The sequence below is a fragment of the Sus scrofa genome, chromosome 2 (assembly GCF_054392235.1).
Source record: "Sus scrofa isolate SSC_HxYL_T2T_F1_AM1 chromosome 2, Sscrofa_HxYL_maternal_Yorkshire_Landrace_v2.0, whole genome shotgun sequence".
Lineage (NCBI taxonomy): Eukaryota > Metazoa > Chordata > Mammalia > Artiodactyla > Suidae > Sus > Sus scrofa.
In genome coordinates, this window is record NC_139384.1 from 38,077,028 (window position 1) to 38,094,359 (window position 17,332).

The 17,332-nt window shown below is 35.8% G+C and overlaps 1 protein-coding gene across 5 annotated transcripts in view; it reads right to left on the reverse strand.

Annotated features, from left to right (window-relative positions):
• Window positions 1-505: 505 nt before the first annotated feature.
• LUZP2 (leucine zipper protein 2) overlaps window positions 506-17,332 on the reverse strand; it is a 532,880-nt gene continuing 516,053 nt past the window's right edge. For all 5 annotated transcript variants that reach the window (XM_085011621.1, XM_085011620.1, XM_085011622.1 and 2 more), the window contains 2 exons: window positions 5,836-5,922; window positions 506-3,878 (listed from right to left, as the gene is read on the reverse strand). In XM_085011621.1, coding sequence (XP_084867747.1) covers window positions 3,780-3,878; window positions 5,836-5,922 — 186 coding nt within the window. In that variant the 3' untranslated portion in view covers window positions 506-3,779. The remainder of the gene's footprint in view (window positions 3,879-5,835; window positions 5,923-17,332) is intronic.

A 17,332-nucleotide genomic window follows, 5' to 3' on the forward strand; every position in this document is an offset into this window, starting at 1 on the left:
TCTCTGCCAACATGGAATTCTATTAAAAATTACACACACACACACACACATCCCAAAATAAAGGTTTTCTTGGACACTGGCCAAGAGAGATTGAAGAAATTTCCAGAATGATATTTCAAAAAGGTTCTTAGATGATAAAACAAAGAAACAAGTACTATTTTAAAACATTAATACGTGTTTTCGATTAGTTTATGTAGGATTATATACATTGTAGTCTTGGTAACAAATCTTTATTGATTAAAAATAGGCTGCTTTTGGGGCAGCCTGTAGTGGTACAGCAGAAACGAATCCAACTAGAAACCATGAGGTTGCAGGTTCGATCCCTGGCCTTGTTCAGTGTGTAAAGGATCTGGCGTTGCTGTGAGCTGTGGTGTAGGTCACAGACGTGGCTTGGATCCCACGTTGCTGTGGCTGTGCAGCTGCAGCTCCAATTTGAACCCTAGTCTGGGAACCTCCATATATCATGGATGCGGCCCTAAAAGGACAAAAAGAAAAAAAAATAGGCCGCTTTTTAGTACCTTTTATTCTTCACCACTTGACCATCAATATTCTATAACATAATCCAGATGAACAAATAGTTTGGGGAAATTTAAGACTGTACACAAGACTAAGATGTCTAAGAAGTCAACAAATATGTTTTCATTACTAATTCTGACCAGCTTACCATACTCTCTGATTTCAATAATAATTTCAGTCTCTGCTGTAAGTAGTGCTAATTACAGTAACTGAACTACAAAAATAAAACCATTATAGCAGAGTTCACAAATATTGTTTTAATCCAGCTATTCACACTGTCAGTCTAAAACAGTAAATGTCTCCTTCACATATAACTTAGACTTCTAATCCAGTCCACTTTATAAGCAGAAATGTCTCTCAAATAGCACTTCAATGCTAAATATGTGACTAAAGAAGGAAAAAAAAATAGCCATGGAATATATTCAGTGTTCAGAGATTTGAGATCACAGAGAAGTTAATTTTTCACTTTTCATCTGAGAAAGTTGGCATGGGATAGATATAGTCAGCTTTCATTTCGGTCTTACACATTTTAGGCACTAGTTTAATTTATAGAGTTAATGCATATAAAAGGAAACACAAAGTCCAAAACCAATTCCCACCTTAGAATGAATATATAGCACTGATTAGTATTTTTAAATAACTAGAGAGAAATAAATGGTTAGTTCTGGTAGTACCTGAATTAAAATGTTATCCCATTGGAAAGTATATTTGTTTCTCAATAGGAATCAATTCATACTACGGAAAAATATAAGTAATTATTCACTTCTTACCATCACAAGTACCTAACATAATGGTACTATCTATAATCAACATTTTGGTTATTTTTTTCTCATATGAGAATAGTTGGGCTATGAATGTTAATTCCTCAAAAACAGTAACTATTTAGATAGATGCAAATTAAAGAAATAATAGGAGACGGCACCTCTCTTATGGGCAAAAGCCACACATGTAACACATTTTAAACCTCTTCGATGCTATTTTAAAACAATTAAAGGATTGAGAGAAATAAATAAAATGTATTCATTTTATTAGTATGCATTCATTTTTTAGCATGTCTATGTCGTCATAGTACATTTAAAAATCCTGTAATTAACTGTTAAAAGTAACTCCCAGAATATTTCTTAAAATATGCATAAAGCTCTTCTACTGCAAATTCCTTTTGTTTTTAAACAAACAATGCAATCAATATACTTCAATAAACTCTGCAGGATGCATAATGCTATCTATCGTTAAAGATAAAAAGTGGATACATTATACTCAAAGCCCATTTGATCACACCAGTAATTGAGGAGCAAACTGATTATATTTCATGTAGTAGAATAGGAATTTAGAGCATAGAAAAATAATTTACATGTGAAGCTGTTCAAATTTGATTAATAGCAAGCCAAATTATCTTGTTACCTATAAAAATTTCAGACATCAGCCTGAAGATTCCTTATTATTTCCAAAGATTCCTTAAAACATACTTTGCTGAGGTGAAATGATAATTAACTTTCCATAGGATTCATACACTCTAGGAGGGAAGTTAGAGCCATGGGTGGTGGTAGGAAAGTAAACCTAAATTAAAACTAAAATTATCTACTTCCCTTTCAAAAATCTTTAGAGACGGTAAGGGTTTCTAGGCACAGTAGGGAAATTACAAGGAATAGGACTTGGGAAACGAGCAATATTCCATCTCATAGATTAAATGATTTCTAGAACTGAGAAGGTGTCAGCAGGAACTTCAGACCCTGCTATTTTCTCCTGTCCTGGATATTTCACCTGAAAACATTATATAAATCATCTGTAAAACTAGTTATCTTTCTTTCTTAGGTAGCGTGTAATATGAAAAACACTCATGAATGTCACTGAATTACTCAGCAATTACAACTGCTACATGAAAGTATCAGAGTTTTACTTTTACTTTTAATGATAGTTTGACATTTCTCCAGATCACTAATTTTCTTCAACTATGTCAATGTGATCAAAGTGGTACCGTTCTACCTCAGAATTTAAGTTCATCTACTGATTACAAGTTTCACTATAGTGAAATATAAAGCACAGGCTGCCAGGATACTGTGTTCCAAATGTAATAATTGTGGCCTGGCACATCCATTCTATAAGACCAAGGGTTTAATATGCTTTTTTTGCAAAACAGATCTAACCATCAGAAGTGAATATTGTTTGGGGCAGACCATTCTAACTGCATCATTTAAGCCATTGATTTTAGCCTGCAAGTTTAATGCTATATCCATCTCATCAATCAGTGTCAATTCCTCCTGCTTGCAGGGTAGGTTCACAGTATTTGAGAATGAATTTTATTTGATCAGCAGTATTCTTATTCAGAAATCTCACAGCCATTGATTTGTTTTAATAATATGCATTTGTTTTCAAAATATACAAATTGGGATTCATTTCTGGCTGTTTTACTCTCATCAAATCCCCATTTTAAAATGTATATTTTCTGCTTTCATTTTGTATTTTAGACCTTCTTTCCATTCCGCATTCTGTTACCCAATTTCATATCAAAAATCACACTGAGTATTAAACAGCTTGAATTCTAATTTGGAGTAATTCCAGTGGACAACCATAGGGGTGTGTCTATAGAATGCCAAAAAATCTAATAAATTTTGTCAGGAACTTAGTCATTCATCCTTGATATTTTGTCTACATCATACAAAACCTATTTAATGAATTCTGTTATACTGACTAAATCCCTGACAGTTTTCCTTGATGTTATATTTAAACATGGTTCTGAATAATAATAATAATGAGAATAGCAATGAATGCCCTTATATAAATAATATATTTGGGTCAGCACAGATTCCAACCTCAACCAAAGCAACTCCCATTTAACCGGCATGAAACAAACTCTCCATGATATGGTTTCAATTTGGATTCTAAGAATGCTGAGGATTCACAACATTTAATCATTCTTCAGTTGATTTCAAAAACTAGATCATCGAAGTACTGGATACCCAAATGAACCAGAAGAATTTAATGTTATACTGCACTTGAGTTCAAAAAAGACCAGTTTATATTGGGCAATTTATTGATGACAATGACTATGTATGACTGTGGATATCCATTTTAATTAGGTTATTGCTTAAGGATCATAATTGGCCTGGAATCTTTTGGAAAAGTGGTAGACTACTTTATAAAGTTACATAAAACTGTGAAAAAGTTGCATGCTTTAAAAACTTAGTATTTCCATCAAGCTTGGGGTCTAAAAAGAGTATGAAGACAATAGCAAAGGGATGTTTTTTAACACAGTTTCTTGGTATTTACAGTAGTTTTTCTCTAGTTGCCTTCCCATCAGTGGGGGTCAATTGTTCTGGATTTTTTTCTTCTTCACATTCATTACAAGGAGGCACTGGCACATCCTGTCAAACAATACATTAAAGACACTTAGGAGAGTCAAAATAAAAATGTTTAATGTAAAAATTAAAATCCTAACAGAATAACTCATAATCACAGCAAATATCTTACAGAAAACTAATGTCAGACCAAAAATAAGTGTAAATATGTTAATACTGCTATGTTATAAAAGCACATAAAATACTTTCTACAAATGGCAAAATATTTCACAAACTATTTTGAGCAAACTGCCCAAACCATTAAACTCTGATTAATCTAATCTCCAAACTGAAAAATATTGTGTTAAGAAAGATGAATCCTAATAATTGCTATCATGTAATATATTTGGTCAAATAGAGAACAATCAGATAGAAGTTCAGAATTAAACTCCAGAGTCATGTTCCTTTGTTACTTGTTTTTGTGGGGGATATATACATCTTTCTACCTTCTCTGCTTTCTCAAGTTTTCTTTTTATCTTCTTTGTCCTATAAGGTGTGTGTGTGTGTGTGTATACATATATATATATACATATATATATATAATTTTTGTTCTCTTTTTTTTTTTTTGGTCTTTTGTCTTTTTGTCTTTGTTGTTGTTGTTGTTGTTGTTGCTATTTCTTGGGCCACTCCCGCGGCATATGGAGGTTCCCGGGCTAGGGGTCCAATCGGAGCTGTAGCCACCGGCCTACGCCAGAGGCACAGCAACGCGGGATCCGAGCCGCGTCTGCAACCTACACCACAGGTCACGGCAACGCCGGATCGTTAACCCACTGAGCAAGGGCAGGGACCGAACCCGCAACCTCATGGTTCCTAGTCGGATTCGTTAACCACTGCGCCACGACGGGAACTCCTGTTCTCTTTTTATTTTTTTGTTTTGTTTATTGGTTGTAAGGGAGGGGTGAGATGCCTCCATCACCCTTTTCTTCTAGGACCTCAGCTAGTCAAACAGCGGCAGATACAGTGGTTGGTGAAAGGTTCAGAGGTAATAGGTGAATGATGTATCTTGTATTAGGTAATACATCCTCCCTCCTTTAGCTAGAGAAAGAGAGAAAATCATGGAATCCAATGGCTTCCAAAATTACTTTCTCAAAATTACTAATGATTAGAGAAATGCAAATTAAACTACAATGAGATAGCACCTCACACACATCAGAAGGGCCACCATTAACAAGTTTATAAATAGCAAATGCTGGAGAGGGTGTGGAGAAAAGGGAACCCTACTTTACTGTTGGTGGGAATATAAACTGGTATAACCACAATGGAAAACACTCTGGAGTTTCCTCAGAAAATTATGTATAGAACTACCTTATGATCCAGCAATACTACTCCTTGGCATATATTAGGGCAAAACTTTCATTCAGAAAGATATAGGCACTCCTATGTTCATTGCAGCACTAGTCACAATAGCCAGGACATGGAAACAACTTTAATGTCCCTCACAGATGAATGGATTAAGATGATGTGGTACATATATACAACGGAATACTACTCAGCCGTAAAAAATGTCATTTGCAGCAACATGGATCTAACTAGAGACTCTCACACTAAGTGAAATAAGTCAGAAAGAGACAGACAAATACTATTGATATTACTTATATCTGGAATCTATATTTGGCACAAATGAACCTATTTACAAAGCAGAAACAGTCTCACAGTCATAGAGAACAGACTTGTGGTTGCCAAGGGGGAGGAAGGAGGAAGTGGGATGGATGGGGAGTTTGGGGTTGGTAGACACAAACTATTACATTTAGAATGGATAAGCAAATGAGGTCCTTCTTTATAGCACAGGGAACTATATCCAATCTCTTGGGATAGAACATGATGGAAGATAGTATGAGAAAAATAATGTGTGTGTGTATATATATATGTGTGTGTGTCACCATGCTGTACAGCAGAAATTGACACAACATTGTAAATCAACTATACTCAAATAAATAAATTTTTTTTAAAAAGTGCTTTCTGACACTCAAAACAAACAAAATACCTGTAGGACAGGTTCTGATTCTTTAGTGTCATTGCTTGTGGTCATTTCTTCCTGCTTCGTTGGGCACGTGGTGCTCTCCTGTAAAAGCTGCAATAGAAAATAGGTCAATGAAGTTAAATTAAATGAAGGACGGGAATAGGAAATTTCCCTTGAATTCTTCCCATTGATAAACTTCCTTCCCTTTGAGACAGCTGAAAGGTCAAGGCAGGGACAAAATTATCATAACATGAATAGATCTTAGGGAGAGAGCAAGTGTTCATAAGCATTCATGGTCCATTTGAGGATCTCAAGTGATGCTTATGAGAGGCAGCCAAAACAACAATAAAATTCAATTCAAATGAAAAATACTTTCTTTGCCAAAAATTTTTTTTGAAAGGATAACAAAACTACTATATTATATATCCATGATGTGTCTAGATCCTAAGATTTTAATATGTTTACAGACTGTATGCTTGCAGGAACATCAATATTGCAAATCAGGAAACAATTTAAACAATATGATCATTGTAAAAAAAAAATCTGAAATCGCAATTAAATAGTCAGGAGACCAAAAGGGAGCGCTCTCATAACAATATCAGAGTCCAACAAAAGGAAGAAAGTCTCCTTGTCTTTCCAGGCAACAGCTCACCTCATGAGACGCCATGTCCTCTTTACTATAGCCCACCCAACTTTCTCATCCCCTCTAAAAAAGAGTTCTTCCTTTGCATTGTGGGGAGTTGTACCTCACTCATCATGATTACAGACCCCAAAATGTAATTCTCTGCATATCACAAATAAACTCATCCTTGTTGAAGATATATCTGCCAATCTATTTGTTTAACATCAACATCACCAACCTGTGTAGCTAAATATCTTCAACAGCTTAAAAAAAAGGTTATTTCGGGGAATAAGACCCCGTATTTTACTAACCAAGAAATCTCATCTCATGTATTAGCCTCAATAGTCTTGAAGAAAATGAATTACTGGCAGCATAGTCTAGTTGGCCTTCATTTTCACTTTAACCAAGGTTAAAATATTTAATTTTTCATCCCTCCCTTCTTTCTTCCTTCATCCTTTGTCCCTCTCCCCTCTTCCTTTCCTACTGCTTCTCATTCTCCCCTTCATTCCTTTTTTTTCATCCTTTTATTTTTTTAACACATTTCAAGATAACCATAAAAAACATGTAGTGTAAGAATATGGTTTTTTTTTAGTGATTTTTCTGTAATCCTTTTTCTGTATGAAATATATAAAATGGAAACTGGAGGTTTAATAGTTCATGGCCACTATGTAACTCTAAACTTGAACAAGTCAGTTTCTTTCCTTGGTGTCAAAAAAGGAGGATACATAAACTGGCTTTGAGGTCTAACATTCTATTAATTCTAGGAGTGGCTGATAACTAAAGAAGTTGTATAGGAGATTTAGCCTACTCCAATTCAGATTTTAAAGCAAAGTTATTTTTACATGCTTCCTATTCGCACACTATATGAATCTTACTTAAACAGTCTCCATGTTACTTTACCCTCTGTGCCTGTGTGGTTTGCTCCCCCGTGCCTCCAACTTCATGAAAATCTTCACTACGAGATCCCAAACACCTGCTACTGGTTCCCTCCCTAGCATTTTGTGTTCACTACTAGATAGACTCTTCAAGCTTTCCTGCTCTAAAGATATAATTCATTAAAAACATTAGCACTTAATGGTTTTATATGTATATGCAAGTGTGGCACTTCCATACACTATAAGTTCCTTAAAGATAAGAGGCCCTAGATATCACCTAGATGCCTATTAGGTAGCAAGTGTTCAATATGTAATCACTAAATAAATAACATGGAGTTCCTGTCGTGGCTCAGTGGTTAATGAATCTGACTAGGAGCCATAAGGTTGTGGGTTCGACCCCTGGCCCCACTCAGTAGGTTAAGGATCCAGCGTTGCCATGAGCTGTGGTGTAGGTCACAGACAGGGCTCAGATCCTGCGTTGCTGTGGCTCTGGCATAGGCTGATGGCTACATAGACCCCTAGCCTGGGAACCTCCCTATGCCATGGGTGTGACCCTAAAAAGACAAAAGACAAAAATAAATAAATAAATAAATAAATAAATGAATGAATGAATGAATAAATAAATAAATAACAGATGAAGAAAACAAATATTTGCTATGAAAATATTTCATTCCTTCAGAATTTTCATAATTCCTGAGGTTTTTATATGATGAGATTTAGGTTTATTTGATACAGGCTCCAAAATGGTTGCACAAAGATAGCTCTTTCTGTAGTTTTTATTATAACAATGCAACCGACCTTTGTTTTTATTATACTAGCATTACGCCTTGGAAAAATAATAACTAAAATAAATGTACAAAATCAATCTCAAAATGTAGAAAGTAACCTGCAGAGTGTAAGGTTAGCCAAATATCTATTTTGGCTTAATGGAGTTCGTTAGTCATACAAATTTGGGGAAAAATTTATTTGATCATTAAATTGTGATACTTAAAGTAGTTCTTCTCAGGGTCTTTAACACCCAGTTTCTCAAAACTTTGCTTTTGAATGATATGCCCACATAATCATATAGGACGATTGTTAAAAAATAATACTCCTGGGTGATAATTCAGTCCCATGAATACAGGACTTGAATTTTTAATTAGTAATCCAGCAATTCATATGCACAGTGAAATTTGAAATCCACTTCTTTGTAATCAGTTATCTCTTAGGAGATATGATATAACCATTTCCCAAGTCTATTTTACCTTAAAATCTTTTTTAGTGTGTGTGGAGTATTACTTGAGGTCATTATCATAAGAAGGATACCACAGGATTTGCAGTGGAGTATGTTCTTTTATTGATGCAAGCACAGCCAACTATTTGAGGCAAGCCTTTGATCATCTGAACAATGAAAACTTATTAAAGAAAATATTGTGTGGCTGGAAGACAGATCCAACCTTTTTTGATACTTTGATATTATAATGAACACTACCTTTAAATTTATTTTTTTCTGTGTCTCACTGTCGTTGTGGAAACTTCATGAGATAAGGTTCATAAAATTCCTAGTGTTTCTCAGAAAGGCAACAGTATTATAACTTGTAGGTATTATGCATTAATAAGCATCTTATCAACTTTATAGGCATTGATGAACAGGCATTCACTTGGTGAGAACATAAAGGAGAGTTCTCTTTGTGGAGTTCTGTTCACTCTTGCAAATATCACTCAGGTTGCCAAAAATTCCAGAGAACTGTAGTTAAGGAAGGCAAGAAGTCCCATTTCTAATATTGTGGTATAAAGGTAGTTGTGTCAAATGGTAAAAAGGGCTTGGAAGTAAAATAAATTTTGGTTCAAGTTTTAGCTTTGATATTTATTTACTGTTGATCTTGATCAAGTAATTTGATCAGTTATCTCTGTGTCTCAGATTTTTTGCTATAAAATGGGGCTGCTTCCTCATGGGTTATTTTGAAGATAAATAAAAAAAACAATAAAATATTCAGCATAAATACTAACAAAGTAAACATTCTCTTGATTTCTCTATTATTATTATTATTCTCATTGATGATTACAAAACAATGAGTTGACAATGACATTACAAATTTAAAGTATGCTGCAGAATCAACATCTGTGCAATTCCCACACGTAGAGGAAGAAGAGGAACAGGAGACAGAAGAGGAAAAGGAAAAGAGAAAGAGAGAAAGAAGTGAGGACTTGAGAATATGCAAAAAACATTTATACTTGCACCTCTCTTGTGACACAGTAGATAAAAACGATAAAAAAAATAATGCAATTAATGTTTTTCTCTTGGAGGAAGACCAAGAAGAAAATAGAGGTGTTTCAAGATTATACAAAATTGTGTTTATATATTTACAGATTTAGCCATAAAACATGGGTTTGAAATTGTATTCAGAATCACTTCATATAGAATTAAACCAATGGGTCTAATTTCTGAGAAAGCTGCCTTGGAAATAACAATGTAATTTTTAAAACAAATTCTCTTCATTTAGAGAAGCTCTACTACAGAATGAGAGGTGTGGTTATTGATAAAAAAAAAGGGGGGGGAACTTACTTTAACTGTGGGCAAGAAAGTTATCCAGAGTGGACAGAGTTTTAAAGGAAAAATTTGTAGTAATTTTTGCTTCTGACAATGAATTTTCTTTTTGTTTTTGCCTTTTATGACCACACAAATGACAGGGAAGGAAAGAGGAGTAATTGGTCTCAGTCACCTGGAGGAATTAAACAAATGCTTCTTATGCATCTAAGACATGTCACACAAATTCACTATGCATATTGATTTTGTATTTTTAATATTTACAGAAATTATTTGTGAGTGATATCCCTTTTTCAGATGACTAAAATGAAGCCTAAGAAGATAACAGGAATGTCCCCTGATATCAGTTGTGAGAAAACTAGAACTTAAGCACAAACATGCTTGACCCCAAACCCTGTGCTCTCCTTTTTACTGATGATGCCACTGAACATGACCTAAGGGCACTTACCCCATCTCACTTTTAATTTTCTCTTTTGTATGTCCTTGTTTATGCATTTATTTCATGATTTTCCCACAAGCATATAAGAACTATTGTAAAGACCGTGTCTGTCTTTTACACCGCTCAGTTTCCAACCCTCAAAGAGTATCTGGCTCAGAGTAGATAAATGATAACTTAGTAAGCAGTAGGTACATATTGGGGGCCAATTAATCAGTGAGATGTATTATCAAAAAAAAAGAAATATGACTCTTGGTTAATTACCATGACATAGGATTTTTTTCATGAAGCAGCTGAGAGAGGAATTGATCCTTGAATAAGGGGTAAAGTTTTATGTGGCAGAGTTATACAGACATAGAAGTAAAAGTAGACATGTGATGAAGAAGAGCACATCAGAGGTAACGGCGATGAGGTCGAGTGAGATAAGAATTGCTGAGAGATGCCCAGAGTAGGGACAAAGCACCAAAGAACTTAGAAGCCAACCAGTGATGTCATCTTTGATTTAGCAGTTATGAACAGATGATTATATTGTAAATATCCTGCAGTAATATGCCTACTTTTCTAAAAAAATGTACAGGTTAATGCTTCTCATGCTAGAATCAAAAGAGATACATGAACAGGATTCTAAAGTGATCATTCTGTATAATACCATCAGTAGAACCTTCTTCCTTCAGTGAAAGGTTTGGAATCCCTGCCATTTTTATAAGCACTCCTGTCTCACTTGTACTATGCTGGAAATCACCAGGACTTGTAAAGACAAATCCCTTTCCTTCTCTCACTGGGCTTACATGAAACTGAAACTTTGCTAAATTTTTTCGGATATTAGATTTAATATCCAAATATGTGGAGTTGGAATTCCAGAACTTATTTGACAAGTCCATTACCAAATTATATAACTCAAAGAATAATACCAAAAGAATTATTTTTCAAATGATCCATGTTCTCTTCATGCCTAAAACTTATACACTATATACCATCCAAGTATGTTTAAGTTCCCATCACAAGCAAGATATATTAAAATTTTATCACTTCGATGATCAGGTATCTCAACTCCCTTTGATATGCACAATCTAAGTAAAATAGCAACAACAAAAACAATACTTTACACAGTTTCACTGTTATGTGTTTTTTCAGTAGACGTCTTTTAGGATGATGTTAGCCTGGAAAAATGAACTTACAGATGATGGGCTGTCAGTTCTTCCATGGCTAAGACTATAAATCATTTTTCAGTAAAACAATTCAGTATGTTAGACTTCAATCCTTTCATTGATAATGGGGCTTATCCCTTTATTTACTTCCTAGATCACTGAACTATGAACTAATAAAAGCCTGATCTTGCCTTTTCCCAATCCATCTGCAGCTCAGCCTCCAAAAATGTCTTCCTAGCATATAGTCAGTCCAAGATGCTAACTCACTGCATAACAATAATCAAATCAAATCAGAAAACTCACCCCACATACAAATTTGTGATTTCCAATTGTCCATAAAGCACATGCATATTTAACTAGTACATAAGTTCATTCATAATATAGCTACAGGGAGTTCCCTTTGTGGTTTATTGGAAACGAATCTGATTAGTATCCATTAGGATGGAGGTTCAATCCCTGGCCTCTCTTAGTGGGTTGGGGATTCAGCATTGTGGTTAAGCTGTGGTGTAGGTTGCAGACGTGGCTCAGATTACAGATTGCTGTGGCTGTGGTATAGGCTGGCAGCTGTAGCTCCAATTTGGGATTGATGGGTCATATGGTAGTTCTAATGTATAGTTTTCTAAGGAACCTCCATACTGTTCTCCATAGTGGCTGTAGCAGCTTACCTTCCCACCAACAGTGCACAAGGGTTCCCTTTTCTCCACAACCCCTCCAGCATTTGTTATTTGTGGACTTATTAATGATGGCTATTCTTACTGGTGTGAGGTGGTATCTCATAGTTTGATTTGCATTTCTCTAATAATCAGGGATGTTGAGCATTTTTTCATGTGCTTGTGGGCATCTGGATATCTTCCTGGGAGAAATGTCTTTTCAGCTCTTTGCCCATTTTTCCATTGGGTTATTGGGTTTTTTTGCTGTTGAATTGTATAAGTTGCTTGTATATTCTAGAGATTAAGGCCTTGTTAGTTGCATCATTTGAAACTATTTTCTGCCATTCTGTAAGCTGTCTTTTTGTTTTCTTTATGGTTTCCTTTGCTGTGCAAAAGCTTGCCAGTTTGATTAGGTCACATTGGTTTATTTTTATTTTATTTCTATTGCTTTGGGAGTCTTACCTGAGAAAATATTTGTAAGGTTCATGTCAGAGCATGATTTGCCTATAATCTCTGCCAGGACTTTGATGGTGTCTTGTCTTATATTTAAGTCTTTCAGCCATTTTGAGTTTATTTTTGTGCATGGTGTGAGGGTGTGTTCTAGTTTCATTGTTTTGCATGCAGCTGTCCAGGTTTCCCAGCAATGCTAGCTGAAAAGACTGTCTTTTTCCCATTTTCTGTTCTTGCCTCCTTTGTCAAAGATTAATTGACCATAGGTGTCTGGGTTTATTTCTGGGTTCTCTATTCTGTTCCATTGGTCTATATGTCTGTTTTGGTACTGGTACCACACTATCTTATGACTGTGGCTTTGTAATATTGCCTGAAGTCTGGAAGAGTTATGCCTCCTGCTTGGTTTTTGTTCCTCAGGATTGCTTTGGCAATTCTTTTTTTTTTTTGTGGTTCCATATAAAGTTTTGGATTGTTTGTTCTCGTTCTGTGAAATATGTCATGGGTTACTTGATAGGGATTGCATTGAATCTGTAGATTGCTTTGGGTAGTGTGGCCGTTTTTACAATATTAATTTTTCCAATCCAGGAACATGGAATATCTCAATTTTTTTACATCTTCTTTAATTTCCTTGATTAATGTTTTATAGTTCTCAGCATGTAAGTCTTTTACCTCCTTGGTCAGGTGTATTCCCAGGTATTTGATTTTTTGGGGGGCAATTTTAAAAGTTATTGTATTTTTGTATTCCTTTTCTAAAGTTTCATTGTTAGTATACAGAAATGCGACTGATTTCTGAATGTTAATCTTATATCCTGCTACTTAGCTGAACTTGTTGATCAGTTCAAGTAGTTTTTGGGTTGAGTTCTTAGGGTTTTCTATGTATAGTATCATGTTGTCTACATACAGTGACAGTTTTACCTCTTCTCTTCCTATTTGGATGCCTTTTATTTCTTTTGTTGGTCTCATTGCTGTGGCTACTAATTCCAGTACTATGTTGAATAGCAGTGGTGGGAGTGGGCATCCCTGTCTTGTTCCAGATTTTAGTGGGAAGGCTTTCAATTTTTCTCCATTGAGTATTATATTTGCTGTGGGTTTGTCATAAATGGCTTTGATTATGTTAAGGAATGTTCCCTGTATACCCACTTTAGTGAGAGTTTTGATCATGAATGGATGTTGGACAATGTCAAATGATTTTTCTGCATCTATTGAGATGACCATGTGGTTTTGACTTTTCTTTTGTTAATGTGGTGTGTGATGTTGATTGATTTGCATATGTTGAGCCATCCTTGTGCACCTGGGATGAATCCCACCTGGTTGTGGTGTATGATCTTGTTGATATGTTGTTGGATTCAGTTAGCTAAAATTATGTTGAGAATTTTTGCATCTGTATTCATCAACGATATTGGCCGATAGTTTTCTTTTTTGGTAGTACCTTCATCTGGTTTTAGAATCAGGGTGTTGTTGGCATCATAGAATGTCTTTTGGAGTGTTCCTTCTTCTTCAGACTTTTGAAAAAGTGTAAGGAGGATGAGTATAAGTTCCTCTTTGTATGTTTGGTAGAAATCACCTGTGAAGCCATCTGGTCCTGGACTTTTATATGTAAGGAGTGTTTTTATGACATATACAATTTAATTTCTAGTGATCAGTCTGTTCAGTTGATCTATGTCATCTTGATTCAGTTTTGGCAGGCTGTAAGTCTCTAGAAAGTTGTCAATTTCTTCCAGATTATCAAATTTCTTGGCATACAGTTGTTCATAGAATTCTCGCATTTTTTTTTTGTATTTCTGTAGTATCCATTGTGATTTCTCTTTTTTCATTTCTTATTTTGTGTTCTTTCTCTCCTCTTCTTAGTGAGTCTAGCCAAAGGTTTGTCAATTTGGTTTACCTTTTCAAAGAACCAGTACTTGGTTTGATTTATTTTTTTCTACTGTTTTTTGAATCTCTATTTTATTGATTTCCTCTTTGGTCTTTATGATTTCCTTCCTTCTGCTGGCTTTAGGTTTTGTTTGTTCTTCTTTTTCTAATTCATTTAGGTGGTGGGTGAAGTTGTCAATTTGAGATCTTTCTTCTTTTTTGAGGAAGGCCTTTTTTGCTATGAATTTTCCTCTGAGCAATGCTTTTGCAGCATCCCTTAGATTTTTGAGTGGTTGTGTCTTCATTATCATTTGTCTTGAGGTATTTTTTAATTTCTTTCCTGTTTTCCTCATTGACCCATTGTTTTTTTTTTAGTAGCATGTTGTTTGGTCTCCATGTAGTAGGTTTTTTCTCATTTCTTTTCCTGTAGTTTATTTCTAGTTTCATGCTGTTGTGGTCAGAGAAGATACTTGAAATAATTTCTATATTCTTGAATTGGTTGAGGTTAGCTTTGTGCCCCAATATGTGATCAATTCTTGAGAATGTTCCATGTGCACTTGAGAAGAATGTGTATTCTGATTTTTTTGGAATGTCCTCAAAATGTTAAGTCTAACTTTTCTATTGTTTCCTTTAGGATCTCTGTTGCCTTATTGATTTTCTTTCTAGGGGATCTGTCCATTGATATGAATGGGGTTTTAAAGACTCCTACTATGATTGTATTCCCATCGATTTTTCCTTTTATGTCTGTTAATATTTGTTGTAGGTATCTGGGTGCTCCTATATTTGAGGAATATATGTTGACAATTGTAATATCCTCTTCTTGAATGGATCCTTTTATCATTAAATAGTGTCTTTCTTTGTCATTCCTTATGGCCTTAATTTTAAAGTCTATTTTGTCTGATATGAGTATTGCAATTCTTGGTTTCCTGTCTTGTCCACTGGCATGCAATATTTTTTCCCATCCCCTCACTTTCCATCTATATGTGTTCTTTCCTCTAAGGTGAGTCTTTTGTAGGCAGCAGATTGAAGGTTTTTGCTTTTTTATCCAATCAGCCACTCTGTCTTTTGATTGGAGCATTCAGTCCATTGACATTTAAGATGATAATTGAGAGGTATTTGTTTCCATTTGGTTCTATGATTCTCCATTCTTCCTTTCTTTTTTGGTTGGATGGTCTCCAATTATTTTCTGCTTGAGTACTCTTCATTTTTTGTGAATGTAATGTTCAGTTTTGATTTGTGCTCCCCTGTTTTTTAAGTATGTTAACCCCTTCCTCTTATTGTGTCTTTTAGCCTGATAGTCCTGTAGGTTCAAACACTTCATTACCATAATAAAAAAAGAATCTATTTATTTCCTTCCTTCCCTTTCCCACATTTTATGATTTTGATGTCTTTTTTAAATTTTATTTTAAACACTTTCATGATTAGTTCTGTATGCTAGCTTATTTAAGTGACTGATCTCTGACTGTGGTTTCCTCCATCCTAGTTCTCCCTCCCCCCTTTTTTTAATTTAGAGAAGCCCTTTCAGTATTTCTTCTAGAATGGGTTTTGTATTGCTGTATTATTTTAGCTTTTGTTTGTTGGAGAAAGTCTTTATTTGCCCTTCTATTTTAAATGCTATTCTTGCTGGATAGGGTATTCTAGGTTGCATATTTTTTCCTTTCAGCACTTTAAATATTTCTTGCCATTTCCTCCTGTCCTGTAGAGTTTCTGTAGAGAAATCAGCTGATAGCCTTATAGGGGTTCCCTTATAATTGACACTTTGCTTTTCTCTTGCTTCATTTAGAATCCTCTCTTTATCATTAACTTTTTCCATTTCTATTATAATACACTTTGGTTGTGGGTATTCAAATTGGCTTCAAATTGTTTGGGGCCCTCTGTTCTTCCTGTATCTTGAAATCAGTATCCTTTAGATTTAGAAAGTCTCCAGTAATAATTTTCAAATATATTTTCAATCCCCTTTTTTTTTTCTTCTCCTTTTGGAATTCCTATTATGCATAGATTGGCCCATTTTCTATTATCCCATAGGTCTCTTATATCACTTTCATGTTTTTTCATTTGGTTTTGTGTCTGTCCTGTTTGGGTGATTTCCATTGTTCTATCTTCCACATCACTGAATCATTCCTCTGCATTATTCATTCTGGTCTTTATTTCCCTCAGCTCAGTTTGTAGCTCTGCAAATGAATTTTATAGTTTATCTTGGGTCCTCCTTATATCTTCTCTTAATTCCTTCAGTATTTTCGCTATCTCCCTTTTGAACTCAAAGGCTGTCAGACTGCAGAGGTATGTTTCACTGTTGACTGATTTAGGTGAATTCTCCTGTTGCTTTAACTGGGAATGGTTTCTGAGCTTCTCTTGCTTGCATTTTTCTTTTTCTTGGTAGAGGTGCACTCCCTGTGGCTGGGAAGTGTTTGCTCTGGCATTGCTGCAGAGTACTCCCGAAGGGAGGGAGGTGTTGCAGGCCTGCTCTAAGACTGGGGGGCATTTCCTGAGGGCGGGTGGGGCTAGCCGGGTCACTCTGTAGCAAAGTGTGCTTCCCGAGGGCAGGCAGGGCTAGCCTGGTCACTCTGAGGCAAAGGAGAACTTCCCAGTGGTGGATGGGACAGGCAGGTGTGCACCTCAGTGGAGGTGCATTTCCCATGGCCAGGCAGGGCTTGTTGCTCTGGTGCTCCTGGGCCTCTGAGTTCTTCCCGAGGGTGGGTGGTGCTGGCCAGCTTGTTCTGCAGGAGTGGAGCACTTCCCTAGCACGGGTGGGGCTAGCTGGCTCACTCTGAGGCGGAGGGTGCTTCCCAAGGACCGGCAGGGTTGGCAGCTGCTCACCGTGGTGGAGGTGGGCTCCCTGTGGCTGGCAGGGCTTTCCCTGGGCTTCCAAATGGCAGGCAGTGCTAGCCGGCTTGCTCTATGGGAGTGGAGTTCTTCCTGAAGGTGGGCAACACTGGCAGGTACACATTGCGGTGAAGGTGCA